Source organism: Neodiprion virginianus, chromosome 5 (assembly GCF_021901495.1).
Source record: "Neodiprion virginianus isolate iyNeoVirg1 chromosome 5, iyNeoVirg1.1, whole genome shotgun sequence".
Classification (NCBI taxonomy): Eukaryota; Metazoa; Arthropoda; class Insecta; order Hymenoptera; family Diprionidae; genus Neodiprion; species Neodiprion virginianus.
Window position 1 is genome coordinate 673,138 of NC_060881.1, and position 18,001 is coordinate 691,138.

Here is an 18,001-nt window from a genome sequence, read left to right on the forward strand (position 1 = left end):
TAAACTCCACTTGGCTATGCTTGCAAAACCTTTGCTGTTGCAGCGGAAATTTTTGTTCCGACAGCTTAAGTACTCGCCATGACTATATTAACGCTAAAATCTGCTGTTTCAGCGAGTTACTTTTTTCGTGTAAAAACAAACGTGAACTCAATTTTCGTACCCTGATTGAAGAGAAACAATTTTAGTGGCAGGCTGCATGCTAACTCAAGTATAAACCACCCTTTTCAAACATATTATTACCACCAACAAAATCTTACCATACGCATTTTTTCCCGATTGTGATACAAGTGTTGAAAAAAAATTAAAGAATCGCGCAGCCCACGGGAAATATTTTGTTTCATCGTTCGCCCGATGTCCCCGTTTTAGTTTCCAGCGGAAATACGCTGACGTCTAAGCTAAACCACTGCCACCCTAGAATCCACCCTCGCTTCAAGGCCTCGGAGGAAGTTGGATGCAGTCGCGGTGCCGAGGCGGAACACCCTGGCCTTTTGGATTCCTCCAGGGGAAGAGATTTGGTAATTTCGATCGGTCCCTGCGGGTTTATACGTTTGTCGGGTTGACTGATAGCTCTTTTGAAGGAGCCCGGTATTACTTAAGCCCGGTTTCGCGTCCTCCGTCGAGAAGGGCGAACCATTTCTCATTACACCCCGCGGTGTCATCCCCAAACGCGTTTTCGCCCCCCGTAAGGTCCGCGAGTCTTAAATCAGATTCCACCGGAAGTGTTCACCCCCGTTCCTCCCCGTCGATCCGCGTCGTCACGGAAGCGAGCGAGGTGGTATTTTTTGCCCTGACCGAGCAAAACCTCCGACCCCGAGGAAGGAGAATCGCCGCGGCTAAGCCTTCGTTACACCACCGACGTTTTTTCCTCACCCCCTTTCCTTTCTTCTCGGGAATCGGGATTGGCAGGGCTTGTTGCGCGGAACGCGACAGCCGCAGAAGTATTCGGCACAGCTCGGCACTCAAGACGCTCGATTAACAGCCAACAGCCACCCTTTCTACGATTTTCCGTTTCTTCTCCCGGCTGCCGCTGCTGCCGCTGCTGCCCCCAGGTCAGAGTTAATGGAACCTCGTGTTGCGGGCTCGTCGCCTGGGATATTATACACTCGCATCGCACGCGTTATTCTCGTTACCTGGGGAGGAGGAGGCAGCTGAGGTTTATGGAGCAGACGGTTATTGTCAGTGATAGCGGTTTATGTCCTACATTCGTGATGCCTGCTCCGTTCTATTCCGCACCCTCATCGCCATTCTTCTCTGTCCTCCCACCCGCGCCCACCGCCCCCTAATCCTGATCCTCATCCTACTTTTTTTACTAGCCGCAATAACTGAAAGGGTTATTGCAAGGCCTCTAATTTATCCTTTCCCCGCGTTACGTTTCTCCTCCCCTCTGATGCAGGTATATCAGCCTTCTAATTTTCTCCCTGCCATCAGGATTTTTTCGGGTCGATCGTCAATCCGGAGTTTATCTGCACGGTCACTTGAAATTCGGGGTGAAAGCGGGCGAGTCTTCGCCGACTCTCTTAAACTTTTTTCGTGCGGGAGGTTCGTTCGCGTACCTTTTTATTACACGTATACACAGCGATGAGAATCTCACGCGAGGTGTAATATTCGAAAACCCGACTAATCAAAACCGACTCTGCTTCGGGGATCGCTTCGAATATTCGCATCGAATTACAACGGATTAAACTACTTGGGAGGTGGGTATAATAACCCGGGCGTCGTGCATATATTGACCGGTTAGCGCGTTTTGGTAGGAAATGGATACACATGGCTGAGATTACCTCGGCCACTGCGGTCCGGCCTAATGCGGGGAAACCTGCTTCGGCTTTTGGTATTAACGAGAAGATGCTACCGCACGGCCGTACAATTGCCACCGAAATTATAATACCCACTCCTGGCGGAAGAGGGGTTGCCGAAGACGTCTGACTGTGTAAGCTGCATGTATACGTACTTCGGAAAGACGGTGTATTATTAAGGGACGGGGTACAGCTTCGACGGTCTAAAATTATACTTGTGTTTGGAAGTTTTTTTTTTTTTTTTTTTTTTATAAGAAAATGAAAACACTCGGAGCAATTCGAGTTTGACGGCCTTATTATTCACAGTTTCAAGAATATTTCAGAAGTTTGTCACGGAAATTAATAACAAAATGACGGCGTGGCGCGTACAAGTAGCGAACGACCGCGTTTTCTATCAGGGGATTGGAAACATTTTGTTCTATCTGTTACAAGTTGGACGGTAATAAGTAACCCTAATTGCAAGTCGTCGAAAGTTCGTCGGGCGAAGTGGCTGCCATTTTCACTATTCCTTCCGCCCCGCTGTATTTTCACCCAGGGTTTATCAGGGGGTAGATAAAGATGGAGGAAAAGAGTCAATACCGAAGTGTGCAGGCTATGCGGACGATGGGTCTGATAGAAGGACCACGGCTTATTTCGAGATCGTAAATACACGGTCATACTGTGCAGAGTCTAACGAAATTCGCCGAGAGCTTTGAAAGTTTTATTAGGAAACAATAAAATAGGCCGACCGGGCTACTTCGGAGTTGGCGTATGTGTAGGCGTACGATACATGTGCGTTTATATAAATGTGTAACGTCTCCAGGTCCTTTGTACATCCATACGCAACATCCAGGACTTCTCGGTCCTCCTCTTTTTCTTTTCCCTCTTCTTCTTCTTGTTTTTCTTCGACTCTTTTGATTTACAATCCAACTTTTATTACGCGCCCCGTTTCGGAAAATAGAGTTACACACGTGCATCGGTACATACCGTATGTATCGTGTATGTATATGTATGTACATGTATGTAATTCTTATACGATTCCCCGTTACGCGTTTTAAACTTCCGACGTCGAGATACAACGTACATGTTTGTGGAAAGATCAAATTGTCCTTGTGCAAGGTTATTTCTTCGATGAGATTTATCGAGAAGCTATTCCCGATCAATACATTTAATTATTATCTTTATCAGTAATAACTGGTCGAGAGTCCTGGAGGAATACGCACGATCTTTACTATATACGGGTATAAAAAAAATCTGTCGGCGTGAATCTGGACGGATTTGGCTGTGCGGAATACCCGCCTATACAAGTATACCTGTCTTGTACGTATAAGGTGTACTGTACAACTCAAGGCGCTCGTTATTTTTTTCTTCAAAAGCAAAATCGAGGATCCTCGACGATCCGCGGGCGGTGCGCGGTTTCTCTTGATTAAGGAAGTCGTCCTTGCGGTCCTCGTCGCGCCGGTCGTCGTTATTATTCGCAATCAGGAACGCGTTTTCTCTTAGCTTTGTTCCCTCCGCGTCGACGAGATGAGAGAAGCGAGAGGAGAGAGGAGAGCGGGAAAAGGCGAAAAACTCATTTCCGCCGTTCCGCATCGGGCCGGGAATTCTCGGGAATTCTCGAGAATTCTCGGGAATATTTCCCGCGGCCGGTGTTCCGCGTCCGTGCGGACGTAAGGAACGGTTAGGAACGGTTCCGACAGCGATACGTCGGCCGCACCTGAAATTCCAGAGCCACCTTAAACGGACTAAGCCACTTTGCGGGATAAATTGGCGCAATTCTGGTTCGGATGGGCAACACGCAGCGTACATACGGAATGGGGCATTCTGACAAATGCGATACATGTACCACTTCTCGGGCCGAGGCTTCATCCCCCAAATGAGCGGAGGGCGAAACGCTCGAAAATGATAGCCACCCATAATGGGGAGGGATTCTGTTCAATTATATCTTACGGCGTTGTTCGCCGTCGCGGTAATGGCGCCGTCAAAACTACGCAGTAAAGCCCTTGTTTTTAGTGAAAAAAAGTGAAAGGAGGCCTTGACGATAAGGTGAAACGGCCACCGACGCTGACAAAGACGAAGAACAAAACAACAGGGGCGAGGAAAGGCGGGGGTTAAGAAGATTCGCCAAATTTTCGTCACACCGATGTAAAGATTACCTTTTTTTCATAAACGAACGCCGAAAGGGAAATGCTTTTATTTATTTTGTTTTTTTGTTTTTTATTTTTTTATCTTTCATTTTACCACTCCTCATCTTCTCTCCTCCTATTTCACACCGTGCGATATATGCGGCATTAAATAATCATAAGAAATTACCCCGTCGACGTACCGCGAGGGCTGAGTTGTGCAGACGTCGGCACGGTGCTTTAAGTAACTCAACGGAGAAATTAAAATTATTATACCTCGGTGCTCAAACGGATTACCGTTCAGGCTGCTTCGTACGATATGCTTCGGGGTGACTGGCTGAAATTAGCCTAACGAATTCCCTCTAACACTCGGGATTCCAACGATGTACGTATAGAGACGTGCGTGGACGATATTGAAAAATAATACATGACGCTGCACGAATTTGAAATATTTAACCGCAGCGCTATTGTCGCATGGAAAATACGCAGTACTTGTAAAGCAGTGCGGATAGAACAGCTTTGCGGACGACAGCAAATTTTAATTATCATAGCAACTCGGATCGGCGTTTAGGAAATTCTTGCGATAAAATGACGATCAAACGTTCCCCTTATTCTCTCGATCATCAAAATCGAGCTTCATCAACGCGGAGCAATTAGGGATGTAAGCTCGCGCTTTCGCTCGTATAGAACGCATGATCGATTACGATTAGGCGGAATCGAGCTGTGAACATACCCGCTTAACGTGACCGAGCTTATTTTCTAATTAATCTATTGCAGAGACAGCAGGCAGCCGGTAATTAATTGATTTATCTTTTCGTCGATAAACCCGCAGTGGTATATATGTATATTGTTGTATATACGTACACGTGTGTGTACCAATACGCTAAAAGAAAGTAGCAAAGAGTTTGTAAAATCGTGAAATTTCGTTTTAAATTACTAATTGTACCGAAAGGGAAACTACTGCCAAATTCTTACTGTAATTTATATCAAGATCGGGATTTTCGCGCAGCTGTAATAATCGATCTAAGAATCGCCTGTAAGAATCTTGATCTCGATTCCGTGCGAAATTGCAGTTGGTATTGATTTATGAGAGAAAAAAAATAAATTAAATATCGTAATAGTTCCATTAATCCTGCGGCGTTTGACGCTATCGTTGTTGTACTTGGACTAGGACCATTTCGAGAGAGCGTGATTTAAGTGGGACGTTAAATTGCGCTGTTGTGGCCGGTGTAAATCAACAAGTTGATATCTGGCGCCCACCGAGCTCGACCGACCACCGCGTGGGCTATTCCTCGGGAAATATGACACGTACCCTGCAGATTCGCTGGTAACGTCCTAGGAACCGCGTCTTGCAAACCTCGCCGTTCCTTCCCTCGAATGAATATTGAAAAGCCCGGGAAACCGTTCCCTTCAATTTCATCTGCTCCCTTCATTTGCAAATTAAACAAAGTTACTCACGGATTCTCCCTCTCTTTCTCTCTCTCTCTCTCTCCCTCTCTCTCTATCTATCTATCTATCTATCTATCTTCTCTCTGCCGAAGTCCTACAGAAGCGATGAATTCATCTTCGAGAGTTATTGACCACCGAATCCTCGCCATTTATCTCGCCTCCTTCCCATTAACCCCTAATTCAGGCGACAAGAAAACTGTGAATCTCGTCGCGGAGTTCGAATTTCCATCGACTTTACCCTTTTGTCTGTCGAGTTTTCACTCATCCCTAATTTACCCCTTCAAGCTTGATGACTCGAACCGAGAGGTTATAAATTTTTCCTCAAGATCATTGTTTTCTCACAGTTCGGGAAAATACGCCTTGAATCTCGGATATATATTAATTACCGAAATTTAAATCTGACGATTTTTATTTATTTGCTTAAACAAACCTCGTGCCGCTTCGAGAAATTGGGTCGAGTTGTCGGCAGTCAACAGGCGTCAAGGGGTTTTTTATATTCGTCGAATATAGGGTAGCTGCACGTCGCGTCGGGGCAAAATTAACGAAAGAAACTGTGCAAGTGAAAAGAGCTGTGACGGAGAAGGATAGGAATGCTCCTACTATCTGCACAGCCGATCGTTCCGCCATCACGACGAACACTCGAACATCCGCATGACTCGTTAAATCTGCCCGAGAAACTACGACACGGTCGTAAACGGGCAGCCGGAAGCAACCCGCCTTTGTTGCCCCTGGCGAAACCTTCCCCAACTTAATTCATCCCATCGACGACCGAGTGAGCTGCCTCCGAGTCGTAACCCAGAGTATCGGTGTGCGGACTGGCCAAGTAGGCAGCGACACCAGCGGTCAGTCTCCGTAACTCGAGCAAGGAGAATTAAACCATCGATGTTCGCGATTCGGTTTCCATACGCGTATTTCTCGTCCCAAGACGAAACCAAACTCAAAATTTCACCCGGCTGGATCGATTATTCTCTTGGATACACCCCGGAACGTTACGAAATATGGAAATATACCGAAATCTCTCGCCAGCTCGTCGATTACTTGTCAATCATCGCTGCTTTAGTCGGTCGAAATATCCGGGATAATAAAAGAGGTGTGTCACTATTTGAAATTTGTCCATCTATCTATCGATCTATTTATCTATCCAACCGTATATCTGTCCATCTGTCCGTCCATCTGTTCCGTATAAGTGGGAAAATTTGACACAGGTCAAATCGATACCAGACAACCATCGCGATTTCTGACACGTCAGAGATTAATTGCAAAATATGAATGGACAGGGCGAGTCTGGTGGTTTAAACTGGGTTGAATCGCGGCGTGATCACGCCGATTGGCGTGGGTTGAATTTCACTGAATTTCGGCGAATGCGAATTCCCGTTAACCACGCCGCCTTTGATCGAGAGAAGTAATTGGCGGTGAAAACACTCCGAGAGCTGTATCTGTACGTATAACCTCGAGGAATTTAGAGCTCAGACGAAGCCGCTGTGCAGCAGCACTCTCGGATGCGGATGATGGTTCGACGTTTCCTTCTTGCGGTTAAGCCAGCCGAGCCAACCAAATTGGCGAAAGTTTAACGGGCGGGCGGCTGGCTGTGCACTGGTGTTCGAAATGGGATTTGAGCGGGGGGTTTCTAGCTCGCAAATCGATGCCAAAGCTCCTGGATCGAGAAGAGCGGCCAAAAAGCGCGCCACCGAGCGATCAATACTCCTCTGCATCCTGCACCGCGTTTATGCAGCATCGAATTTGCCCGGACTCGCTGCCCGGCCCCGAAGTCGATCGCGATAGCGAGAGGCCAAGGAGCGGCTGTGGTAACGAGGAAGATTGGCCGACGCACGCGGACCGGCTCGCTGATTGTTCCCTCGTTAGTGCGGATTAATTTGCGATAATGCGAGCTTTCGCTCCGCGCTGATCGCCCTCCATATTACGATTTTCGCGGGTGAATAGCGTGTCGCCCATTTATCCCGCACGCTTTCAAAGCTCTCCGCGCTCCCTCATCAATTAACAGAAATGTAGCGTCTGACGAGCTTGAGCCCTTTGTGCTTTCAGTGCAGTTTGAGTTTTCTTTGTTACGTATCGGCTATTTTCTTGCTCAAATCGTGACATTATTTTTGCGTAAAATCACTCGGAAATCGCATACAATCACTTCAATCCGATCCGGGACAGCTTGAAAATTATTCAAAATCGGTTTCGGACCGCTTGGTATCGCTTGAAACCACTTTGAAATCGTTTTAAGCTCACCCAAACTAGTTTACAGCGATTTGGAAATATCGTTAAATCGTTCGAAGCAGCTCGGAATAAGTTTAGAACTGTTTGAAACTCCTTGAAATTGGTTTAAAACCGTTTGAAATTGCTTGAAACCACTATGAAATTGTTTAAAAGCGTTTGTCAGTCGTTCCATTTGTGAATGGCCTCTCAGTTTCGTCGGTAACAAAACCCTAAGACTGAGAAATTTATTTATATTTAGGAAAACTGCCGGCGGGTTGTCCGATGCCGGAAAAGACAGCTGCTTCAGAAAGTTTGAGATCGAAATAAGGGGGGATGGGCGGTTTCTTTTTCGAATTCAGATCAAAGCGCCCGGAATCATCTATTTGTACCGTTTGAATCGCTTTGGCGACATCCCGGTGAAAGGAGAACCTTTTAACACTTTGAATGCTGGGTAAAAGTATGAAGGCGCGTTCTCCTGAGCGTCGTGGCTTTTAGCCTCAAACAGGTTCTATACGAGGCGCTACAATGCCGACGACGGTGCCAGCGGGTCGCCCATTATACTTGAGAGAGAGCTGCGAAGAGGCGGATGTCGTTCGGGGTCTGGGAAGTTCGCGTCGTCGAGAACTTTGCCCTCAGATCTCAAATCAAATGATCCCGACGCCCCTAATGGCGGCCCTCGTAATTCACCGTCGCCTTCTCGAGGGCTGTTTTATCCGAAAATCTTTCCCCACCCGCGACAGATCGGAATTGGACGAAAACCAGCCACTGGGTAAAATCTTTATCATCGACAAACTTTCCAAATATCAAACACATTCGATGAACTGCTTACCCGTAGCACAGATCTGCGAAAAAATATTTCCTTTCAGCTGCGTGATATGTTTTTGGTAAATCTTATGTTTTTGAGTCTGTCGAATCCAAAAATGACTTCCATTTCCCTTCATCACGTACAGGTTTTTTTTAGAAAATACAAGGTGTTTGCATAAAAAAACCTGACGTGATCGAATTTTTCGAATATGTTTCGAGGTTTTGGTGAGTAAAAATCTGTAAGAAACAGTATAAAAAAACTTGTGCAGTTTTTTGATAACAAACCTGTGTCATTCAAGATAAATATTTTGATACTCAATTCTGACAACATTGTCATGCCGACTTCCACGATTATATATATATTACTGAATTTCCATCTACAAACCTAAACATTAACATTCGTGGACCCGATAAATATTGCAAAAAAATCTACGCCTGTTGACCTAGTTCTTTTTAAATCCGTTCGACAGAGCGACGGCTTTGAGAAACGAGTCGTTGAAGATAAATTCGAGCGGGCTGCTCGGCTGCAGCCCAATTTTCATAAGAGAATTTATTTTATCAGAGCCAGAGACCCGCGCGATATCCTCGCACGCATTTCGCCGACGGTCCAACAGATAGGCAGTAACTCTCCTCCTCGACGAAGGGGGGAAACTGCCGGCTCAGCAGGACGCTCCAGGCTCCATCTTCTCACAACGAAAAGCCGGACCACGCGCGCCAGCTGCGTTCATTCCTGTGAAAAAGCTCTGAAATATCCGAGCTTATTCCCCTCCTCACAAAATTTTTCTTTTTCTTTCTTCTTTTCTTTTCTGCTTGTGTTTTTTCTTTTTTTTTTTTTTTAACACCCTAGCTCCTTAAATTATCCGTATATAGTTAGGGTATAACCGCGTCGCGAAATCACAGCGGACGCCCCCACATACACTCTATCACTGTTCGCAAGCAGTGAAGTAACAGCGGGGCTAATTGATTCCAGGGTGCGGAAAAGGACGAGGACCGGATTCAGCGAATTTAAATATAAGCGAAGGATAATCCCACCGCGTTTGCGGTTTTTTATTTCTCGACTGGCGACGGCCCGGGTACCGTCATTCATTAGGAAAGGAAAAATAAAGAGAAAGATAAAGAGAGCGAGAGCGAGAGGAGAGGAGATACGGAGTGAAATTTTCCCCCTACAGCAGGAAATATAATACCTACCCTGCACACCGTCCCGTATTAAAATATTCAAATTTTTCACTCACTCACTCACTTTCTTTCTCCTTTTTTCATCTTCCTTTCCCATGACTCAGGCCCGCGGGCTTTTTAATCTCTGCGATCCCTCGGTACCGATGTTATTAAGTCGCGAGAATTGAATTGGCCTGCGCGGTCCCTCCACAGATCCGAAAGGTAGAGAATACGGGAAGCGGTCGCCCTCTTCAATCAGTAAAAAAAAAAAAAAGAAAATTTTCTACGCAGGAAGGAATCGTCGCTATATCACTCGCGAATTTCGTTCGCCAACCGCGATGATCGCAAGTTGCATTTCACCATTCTGAGCCGGACCTAACCGACGAGGATAATTCATGCGCCAACGAGTTGAGTGGGAATTTCCTGAAATCGGAAACCTCATTCTGGGATGCGAATGTCTGGGATAAGGAGAAGCCAGAAGAGGAGCAGACGCGAACTCTCATATGCATCGATTCTTCGCATCCGCAATTCCGAGTCAGTTCATGCAGCACGTTGCACAGTCTTCGGTTACGGCTGTGTCGACGGTATGGAGAGAATTCAATAGAGGCTAAGAGGGGCTCGTAAGAACCGATGCTGATTGGCTCTCGCGAGCCAGATAACGTGCAGTAAGGATTTTACGGGGTTCGTGGATACCCACTCAGCTCTGCGAAACCAGATACCACTGTGAGACGACCGCCTCATATTCTTCCTTGACCGACTTACAAGCCCCCTGATCAAATCAAGCCAATATACCTACCTACCAGTATCAAAAACTACGTGCCAAACTCTGTCGACCCTCGTATACTAATATCTCGGAATTGCTTGCCGTGAAATGAGTTACCCGGAAGTCTGATTGGGAAAAAAAATAGACGCTCTGTATTATACTCGTTTCTCGATGATTCCAACTGATGGATGGAAACTGTTACGAACCTGTTTTTTGGGGCTCTAGGATAGACGGATGCATCATTTGTGGACATTTCGCGATCTTTGATCAGCCATCTAAAGCGGTTCGATTGCTTTCAGCACTACAAATCTATTCAATTATTAAATAAATCGCAACAAAAATATAACTAACGATAAGTATTGAACATAAATTCTTTATACCCATCAATTAATTGAAAATCTAATCTTCACCATGGTCAAAGCTAACCAAACACTCTTGTAACGCTTGTGGCCACGCTCACTTTATCCACATACCTCTGTAATGGATGCAGCTACAAGTGGATTATTTGATGGGACCAAGGTGGCCAAAAATGATACATATCTACACTCTGTATTTCCAAAGATTGTGAACATCAAAGAGTCCCTCGTTTTCAATTCATTCATTGTTCTTCGTGTTCCGATTTATGGGTTACGTGATACTCATTCGCTCATCCATTCATCGGTAGCACCGTCATTCTTTTCCAAAAAGGAGGACGTTTTAGCGATTAAATCGCCGGGGTGTCGACTTCTCGATCGAGATTCAAAGACTACGGTGCAAATACCTTAAAACGTATGATGAGGTAGATGAATCACCACTTACCGAGAGGAGTTTGAGTCGGTCGAAGTCTCAAGGAAGAGAGTTGGGGTAGAAAGGGGGAGGTATGAGGCTGACAAGAACCTCACCGGCATCTCGGAAGGAGTTTCTGGGGTCAGAGAGAAGGGGTCTAGGAGGCTATAAATTACATAAATTAAGTAACTCCCGCCACTCTCACTACGGCGAGCATCTTACGTCGTGCCAACTTTATAACTTAATCACTGTACCGTTCACTCCGGGGGACAGAGAGCCGGGTGCCGAGGGCAGCTGCCCGAATAGAGAGAGAAGGCAAATACCCTCTGAATAATGTACCGAAGGGGTTGCGCCTCATTTGTTTCACTAGCTAAGGTATTCCCGAAACATGACAGAAGCTGGGGGTGCAGCCTCCGGTTCGACTCCTCGAGCTCCGTTTTGCACCCCGGTAAATTCCTCTCCTCTTTTAATACCGTTTTCGTTTCTCCCTTAACTTAATCATCAGGAATCAAGAAATATTAAAAAGTTCTTCCCGACCCCGGGAAGCTCAGCGCCGCAGGCGCGATTTTAATCCCCGTCTCGGTCCTTGATTTTTCGCTGCCCAAAATGTCCCCCGACTTGTGAATCCAAGCTGATGTCGTTCCGGATAACTGAGAGTTAGTGCTTCCGGCTTCCGGGCATGGAGCTCGATAGCCGCTGTACCATAACCACGGTAAAATACTCGGCAACTCACTCCGTGCTCTCTTCTCTGTTTCAGGATTCGGCTTCGTCACGTTTCAGAGCGAGGACGTCGTCGACAAGGTCTGCGAAATCCACTTCCACGAGATCAACAACAAAATGGTAGGTGTCGAACCGTTTTATCCACGTCGGTACGGAACCCTTTCTCTGCACCCTGCGACCGACTACGCGAGATCTATCAAACCAAGTTCTGCTATTTGCACACCAGCTGTGCAGTGGAAGGCGTTAATTTTTATGACAGTATAGAAGGGTTCTTAATTAACTCGCTGTTTGCATTTGACACACACCGGGCTCACCTTGTTCCCTCTGCCCTACCTGCGACCCTTTCCATCCCCTTTTTGGATCTCCTCTACCCTCTTCTTTACCCTGGGTCCTTTTGATCCGTGGGCTTCTGATCACCAGGAGTTCTTTTTGGGAAGATTAGTGACGTTGTTATGCAGATGACTGACGATTAGCTCAGTTGTTTGTTATACCTGTACCTGCTTCACGCAGTTGATGTTCACGATTAACCCTACCATTTAGACAATGTCTTGAAAATTTTATGGATAAGATAGGTATTGTGTGTTCGGTACATTACTAACTTTTATTTCATATTGTTCTGCAATTGGCAAATTCGAAGTTTCTGTTTCATTTCGTTGGCTTGGCGGAAATATGAGAAGTACGGACACCCGATGTACCTCAATGATCTTCGAGTAATCGGGAAAGTCAGTTTCCATTCGGAATTCAAGTTTACGAGAAGAGGGACCAACCACCTTTCCGTTACTTATGTACCCGACGTATATAATACTTCTTCAAATTCATTATTGGTATATACATTATTGAAAACGTCCGATTGGTTCGAAGATCAGAATCGAACTGATGAAGTGGTCCCCCTCCCTTTCCCGGTTCTTTCATCAACATCTTTATACGCACACACTTCTTCACTAGCACTCTCTGGATGATTAAACGTGGTTATTATCAACCGGAAATGTGAAATTGGACAAGGCATTCTCGTTCATTCAGCAATTTCTAAGTCAAATCTTAAGTAAATCACTTCTCAGATTCAAAGAATCACCTGCAGAGGCGGGGTAAGTGCGAACCAAAGGAGCAATTCGTTCTTCCGGTGATGCGGTATCACCTGTAAATGCGTAAAGATAAATTCCGCAGCGAAAATTGTCAATTCTAGAATCTTGTTCAACGGAGTCTGAAATTCTCCACATAATTTATATCATTTACATCTACCGCAATATACACAGACGTACTGTTTATCTTGAAAAAAATGTTTAAAGTACACGCAGCGCATATTCGGAAGAATCAAAAAAGTTGACTCTCATGTTTAGCCCTTCAGAAATATTTTTCCCCTGGTGTTTGTACGGGTAAGATGTGCGTTGAGGAATAACCGAAATATTTGTCAGGAAAGGGGAATCCAAGGAGGAGGGGAAGGGTTTGAAGAGGAATCGGGGTGATCCGAGTGACGCGTTGTGTTTCAGGTTGAGTGCAAGAAGGCGCAGCCGAAAGAAGTGATGCTACCAGCGAACCTGGCCAAGACGCGGGCGGCAGGTCGAGGCGCTTACGGTGAGTTGGTGATGGTCGCGACTCCCCCCTCGACTTACCGGTACGCGCCGTACCCCCTCCCCTCAGCGGCGACGGCGGCCGCAGCGGCGCACGCAGCTGCAGCCGCGAGCGCCGCCACCCCCCACCACTTGTTGGGCCCAATAGTGGCCAGTTCGCCCACAGCCACGTACCAGTACGCAGCGGCCCCGGCAGCCGCAGCCGCAGCGGCCGCCGCGGTCTACGACGTGAAGCGGGCCCTCGCCGCGGCCGCGTATCGGCCGCATCACCCCGCCGCGGCCGCGGCCGCAGCCGCCGCCGCCGCCGCGGCCGCTCCGCGTGCCGCAACCCTCACTTACTCCATGAGCGACCTGCTCGGCGTCCAGGGTCTCGACATGGGCCCGATGTACCATCCGATCCCGACTATCGGCCTATGACCCACGATACTGACGCCCCTCTCTCGACCTCAGTAAACGCGCTTATGCTCATCTCATTTTTCTTTCGTTTATGATTTCGATCCATCTTGAATCGTTATCTTTTTCGATAATATCATTTCGCTTTCATTTCCGACACCAATCCTTCATCGGAAACGGCTGACGTGGATATATTTACACAGCAGACGGAACTAAACTGCTTTTCGTCGGTTTGTTTGACCGTAAATAAATCGGTGGCACTTTGCAAGTGGCGCCACCTTCGAGATAACCACGCATGACGTCATTTGTCTCGGACCAATCGGCCTCGTTACGGGGAAAAACGCGGGAGAGGTTTCCAAATTCAATTTTTCATTATCAAATAAGACGATACAGAATATAGAAATTTGGTGAAAAGTTGAGCTGTCATCTTCCGTTGAAGCCTCTTTATTCCAACATTGTAACCCCGTTACAGTATAGAGTAGCCCGTCATATGAAATAACGAAAAAAAAAGAAAAAATCAAACAAAGAAACAAAAACGTCGTTCGGTTACATATCAGCAGTGCAATAACGGTGCAATCGTCGCGTGATGATGATTGCACTGCAAGCGTAATACAATGTCATATCTTTTTTGAGTTGTTTTTAGTAGGTTAACTGATTACGCAATCGGATAAACTAATAAATAATGAGACCACTTGACAGGCTCAGTTCAGGAACACTGTGATCGTAGACTGGTAGATATTAGAAATATGTAGTTCAGTTTCGTATGCCCATTTAGGGTCTTGATAGATATACATGTGTAATAAAACTTGGTAGATTACCGACGGGGCCTCATTTTCAAATTAGCTGTGAGAGAGAACATTTTCAAACTGTAGGTATGTACAGCAATAATCTTTATGCAAAGACTGCAGTAGTGTGCCAAATTATCGTGGTTAGGAAAGTGGAGCAAAAAAAATCTTTAAAAGTAGGTAAATCCTGATTATATAAACTGTGTAGCAGCGCAGTCGCAGGTATTAGACAATAAACAAAGTGTTCAGTGAAAATACGAGTGTAGATTATCAGTTCAAAGAGAATATTAATAATATTCTCAATGCTCAATACCGTAAACGCGACGTCAATATTACAGCTGCAGCGATCAAGCGATAGGCAAGTTACGAAGGTATCACATTTCGCTTCATTGATCTCTGAACTTCGGAGGGCGGGAAACTTTCTCAATTGATCTTTATACTCGCGGTATCGTTCCTATAAATTTTTTCTCTCAATAAATCTATAACACCGGCTTATACTACTCGCTGCCGGAATAAACTGTACTACGGTTGGATGATGCTTAGGTACTCCAATACTTTCGCAAGTTGCAATAGTTTTGTGAAATCAAAGATTACAGTGCGAATAATGCAAAGTGAATCACCGAGGGTTCGATTGCCGAGATTATGTTCCTATTACACTATTACGTATAATTAGTTGCTAGTTCGTAGACGTGAATTAATCGACCAAGTTTCCTCGTCCTTCACGATCAGCGCGGCCAAGAGCAGATAAACTGATATGAAAAATTTCGGCAAGTTTGACGAAGCCGCGGGTCTAACGTCCAACGCAATATAGAAACTTTCAATCCAACGACCAAGTCCGATTAAAGAGCGAACCGCGCCTTCGTAATCGGACGCTGCAGCGATTAGTTTCCGTAGCATTGATAGTTGTTATCTATTTCAGATGAGAATAAGAATAAGTCGAATAGAATTACCGTAGAATTCGTACCGACGATCTTCGAAAGTTCAATGCAACACTCAAACGAAAACTAATTCCACTCGGTCACGGACTGGCAACTTGCAGATTACTCGAGATCCTACAAGTTAAAAATTTTTACAGATTTCGGACGACTTCATTAATTCGGGCAAAAGTATACCTACCTTATCATTCGCGATGTTGTTAGAATTTCTTGCCTTTTATTATTATTATTATTATCATCGTCATCGTAATTATTCATCTTGCATCGGTGTAAAAGGCGTTGCGAAAAGGACGTCGAGCGGCGATCGTGAACGTGGAGAGTGATTTGAAAATGGAAAGGAGAGGAAATATATACCAGATATGGTGATAATAATGGGCGGCGACTTGCTGAACATTTTTTTGCGCTCTAAATCAGTATTATTGTTGTTTTTATTGTTTTCATTCGACGTGAAACTATAAATATGTTGGTGAAATTAATTGCTATAAAATAATATGGGCGAGGCGCAGAAAGATTTTATGCAAATTTTACGAGGCACAGATTTTACGGCTATAATAACGTAAAGTTTGATGAGGAAATTTTTCCAAACAATATTTTCCATAACTTCATGAAATTTCATAATAGCTCGGAGAAATTAGACGCGTGTGCAGTGTCGTAAACTGTTTTTACGTACTCTAGAGTATATATATATATATTTACAAAAAAATAGATGCATATATATATATATATATATGCGCATCATGCAAAAGAGAATTTGATAAAATGACGAGGCGAAAAATGCTGACTATTATCAAAAAAGTATGCTATATAATCGACAGTGTTTGACGATCATATTGACGATATTCAAGTATAGTTGAAAAGAAAGGAGAAAAAAAATTAATAAAAATAATATATATATACATATAAATAAACGTATATTTTTACAGCCGCATAATTAACTAGTCGTGTAATAGAATTACATATCGAGAGCCAATACATAATATAATACATAATATCACTAGGCATATAGGCGAATATTTTGAAATTTAGTTTACCGATATTAGGCAAATCCGCAGTCTTAGGTTTTCTTAGTTAGAAATAATAATTTTGACAACTACTAAAGTATTATACATTGATATATACATTCCTATCTTTTGAGATAGTAATAGCGTTGAGATATTTAATCAATATTATTATTATTATTATTATTATTATTACGTTAGTTTAGAATATATATTTTTGTGGCGCCATTCTTCGTGGAGGAAGAAATTTTGAACCGCAACTCGTGCCGTAGCAGTAGAAGTGAAACGCTTGAAAGAGGTCTGAAAAATTTCACTCTCCAATTTTTAGAACACAATTTGATACATGTGTAAAAATGGCCTCGCGATACACGCATACATTAGCATCATCCACGAAGAATTCACCATAGCGGCTGTACCAAACCTATATAAAAAAAAAAAAAAAAGAAAAAAGAAAAAAAAAATACCTACAAGCTATATTATTATACGTCTAGTACTACATGTATATGTACCATAGGTATCTATATACTTAATATTTATATATATATGTACTTGTCATAAACAAATAGCATTATCGTTAACACTTCTATTAAGCCATATATGAATAGTAATGTCTTAATAATTTGTCTGCACTATGTATATACATATATATATATATATATGTGTGTGTGCGTGTGTGCGCGTATGTGTATATACGTATACATATATAAATTATGTGTGTATGCATGTATATATATGCGTATATGTACAAATATATATATATATATGTGTGTATACGTCAGACGTGTGTCCTAGAAAAAGAAAGTACGTACATACCTACCCACCATAGCTACTACTTTGCCCGAGTGGCGCCTACTATTTCTCTTTTCGTAAGTAGAACAAACAACTCACCCCCTCTCTAAGAATCTAACTACTTATCGTTAGGTAGCTGATACATACATATATACTTATATCGACAGATTGATCTTACTAATCGTTAGATACAATTTATTATAGGTATATGTGTACATGCATATATAACGTTACAATATAGTTGTGCTTTGGGGCGGATTTTGGTTTGAAACTGTTAATGAAACAGTCAATCGTTTGAATGGAGTAACGAATGGAAAAGAAAAGAAATTTTTCAAAAAATTTCACATCAAAGGCTCGGTTGGAACGTGCGCGTGTATAAATTCAAGTGTCAAAATATTTGCCAAACAAACAAACAAGGAAACTGACAAGAAAAAAATTAAATGAAAAATTAACCAAGATTATTGCCACATCGAATTTCATTACATTATCGCATATATCATATGTCATATGAATATATATATATTTGTGAATAATGTCTATAATATATATACATATAATAATCGCATATCATTTGTATTCTCTGTTTATATTAACGTATCCTATTAATATACATATACATATACAACGTATTTACGACACTTACAAGAAAGTATATATACACACACCCACGTACACACAAATATGCCATACGTATACACATATATAATGAATGAAATACGGTTAATAAATGTAAAAGCAAGTCTTAAAAAAAAAGAAAAAAAAAACGGTATTGTTTATTGT

At 43.7% G+C, this 18,001-nt stretch overlaps 1 protein-coding gene across 15 annotated transcripts in view; it reads left to right on the forward strand.

The window, feature by feature from the left end:
- LOC124305411 (RNA-binding protein Musashi homolog Rbp6) overlaps nucleotides 1-18,001 on the forward strand; it is a 402,463-nt gene that overhangs the window by 353,177 nt on the left and 31,285 nt on the right. For all 15 annotated transcript variants that reach the window (XR_006908374.1, XR_006908375.1, XM_046764807.1 and 12 more), the window contains 2 exons: nucleotides 11,791-11,873; nucleotides 13,241-13,325. Coding sequence is in view for 13 of the 15 variants with exons in the window: in XM_046764807.1 (XP_046620763.1) it covers nucleotides 11,791-11,873; nucleotides 13,241-13,325 (168 nt within the window). In the remaining 2 variants the exon portion in view is untranslated. The remainder of the gene's footprint in view (nucleotides 1-11,790; nucleotides 11,874-13,240; nucleotides 13,326-18,001) is intronic.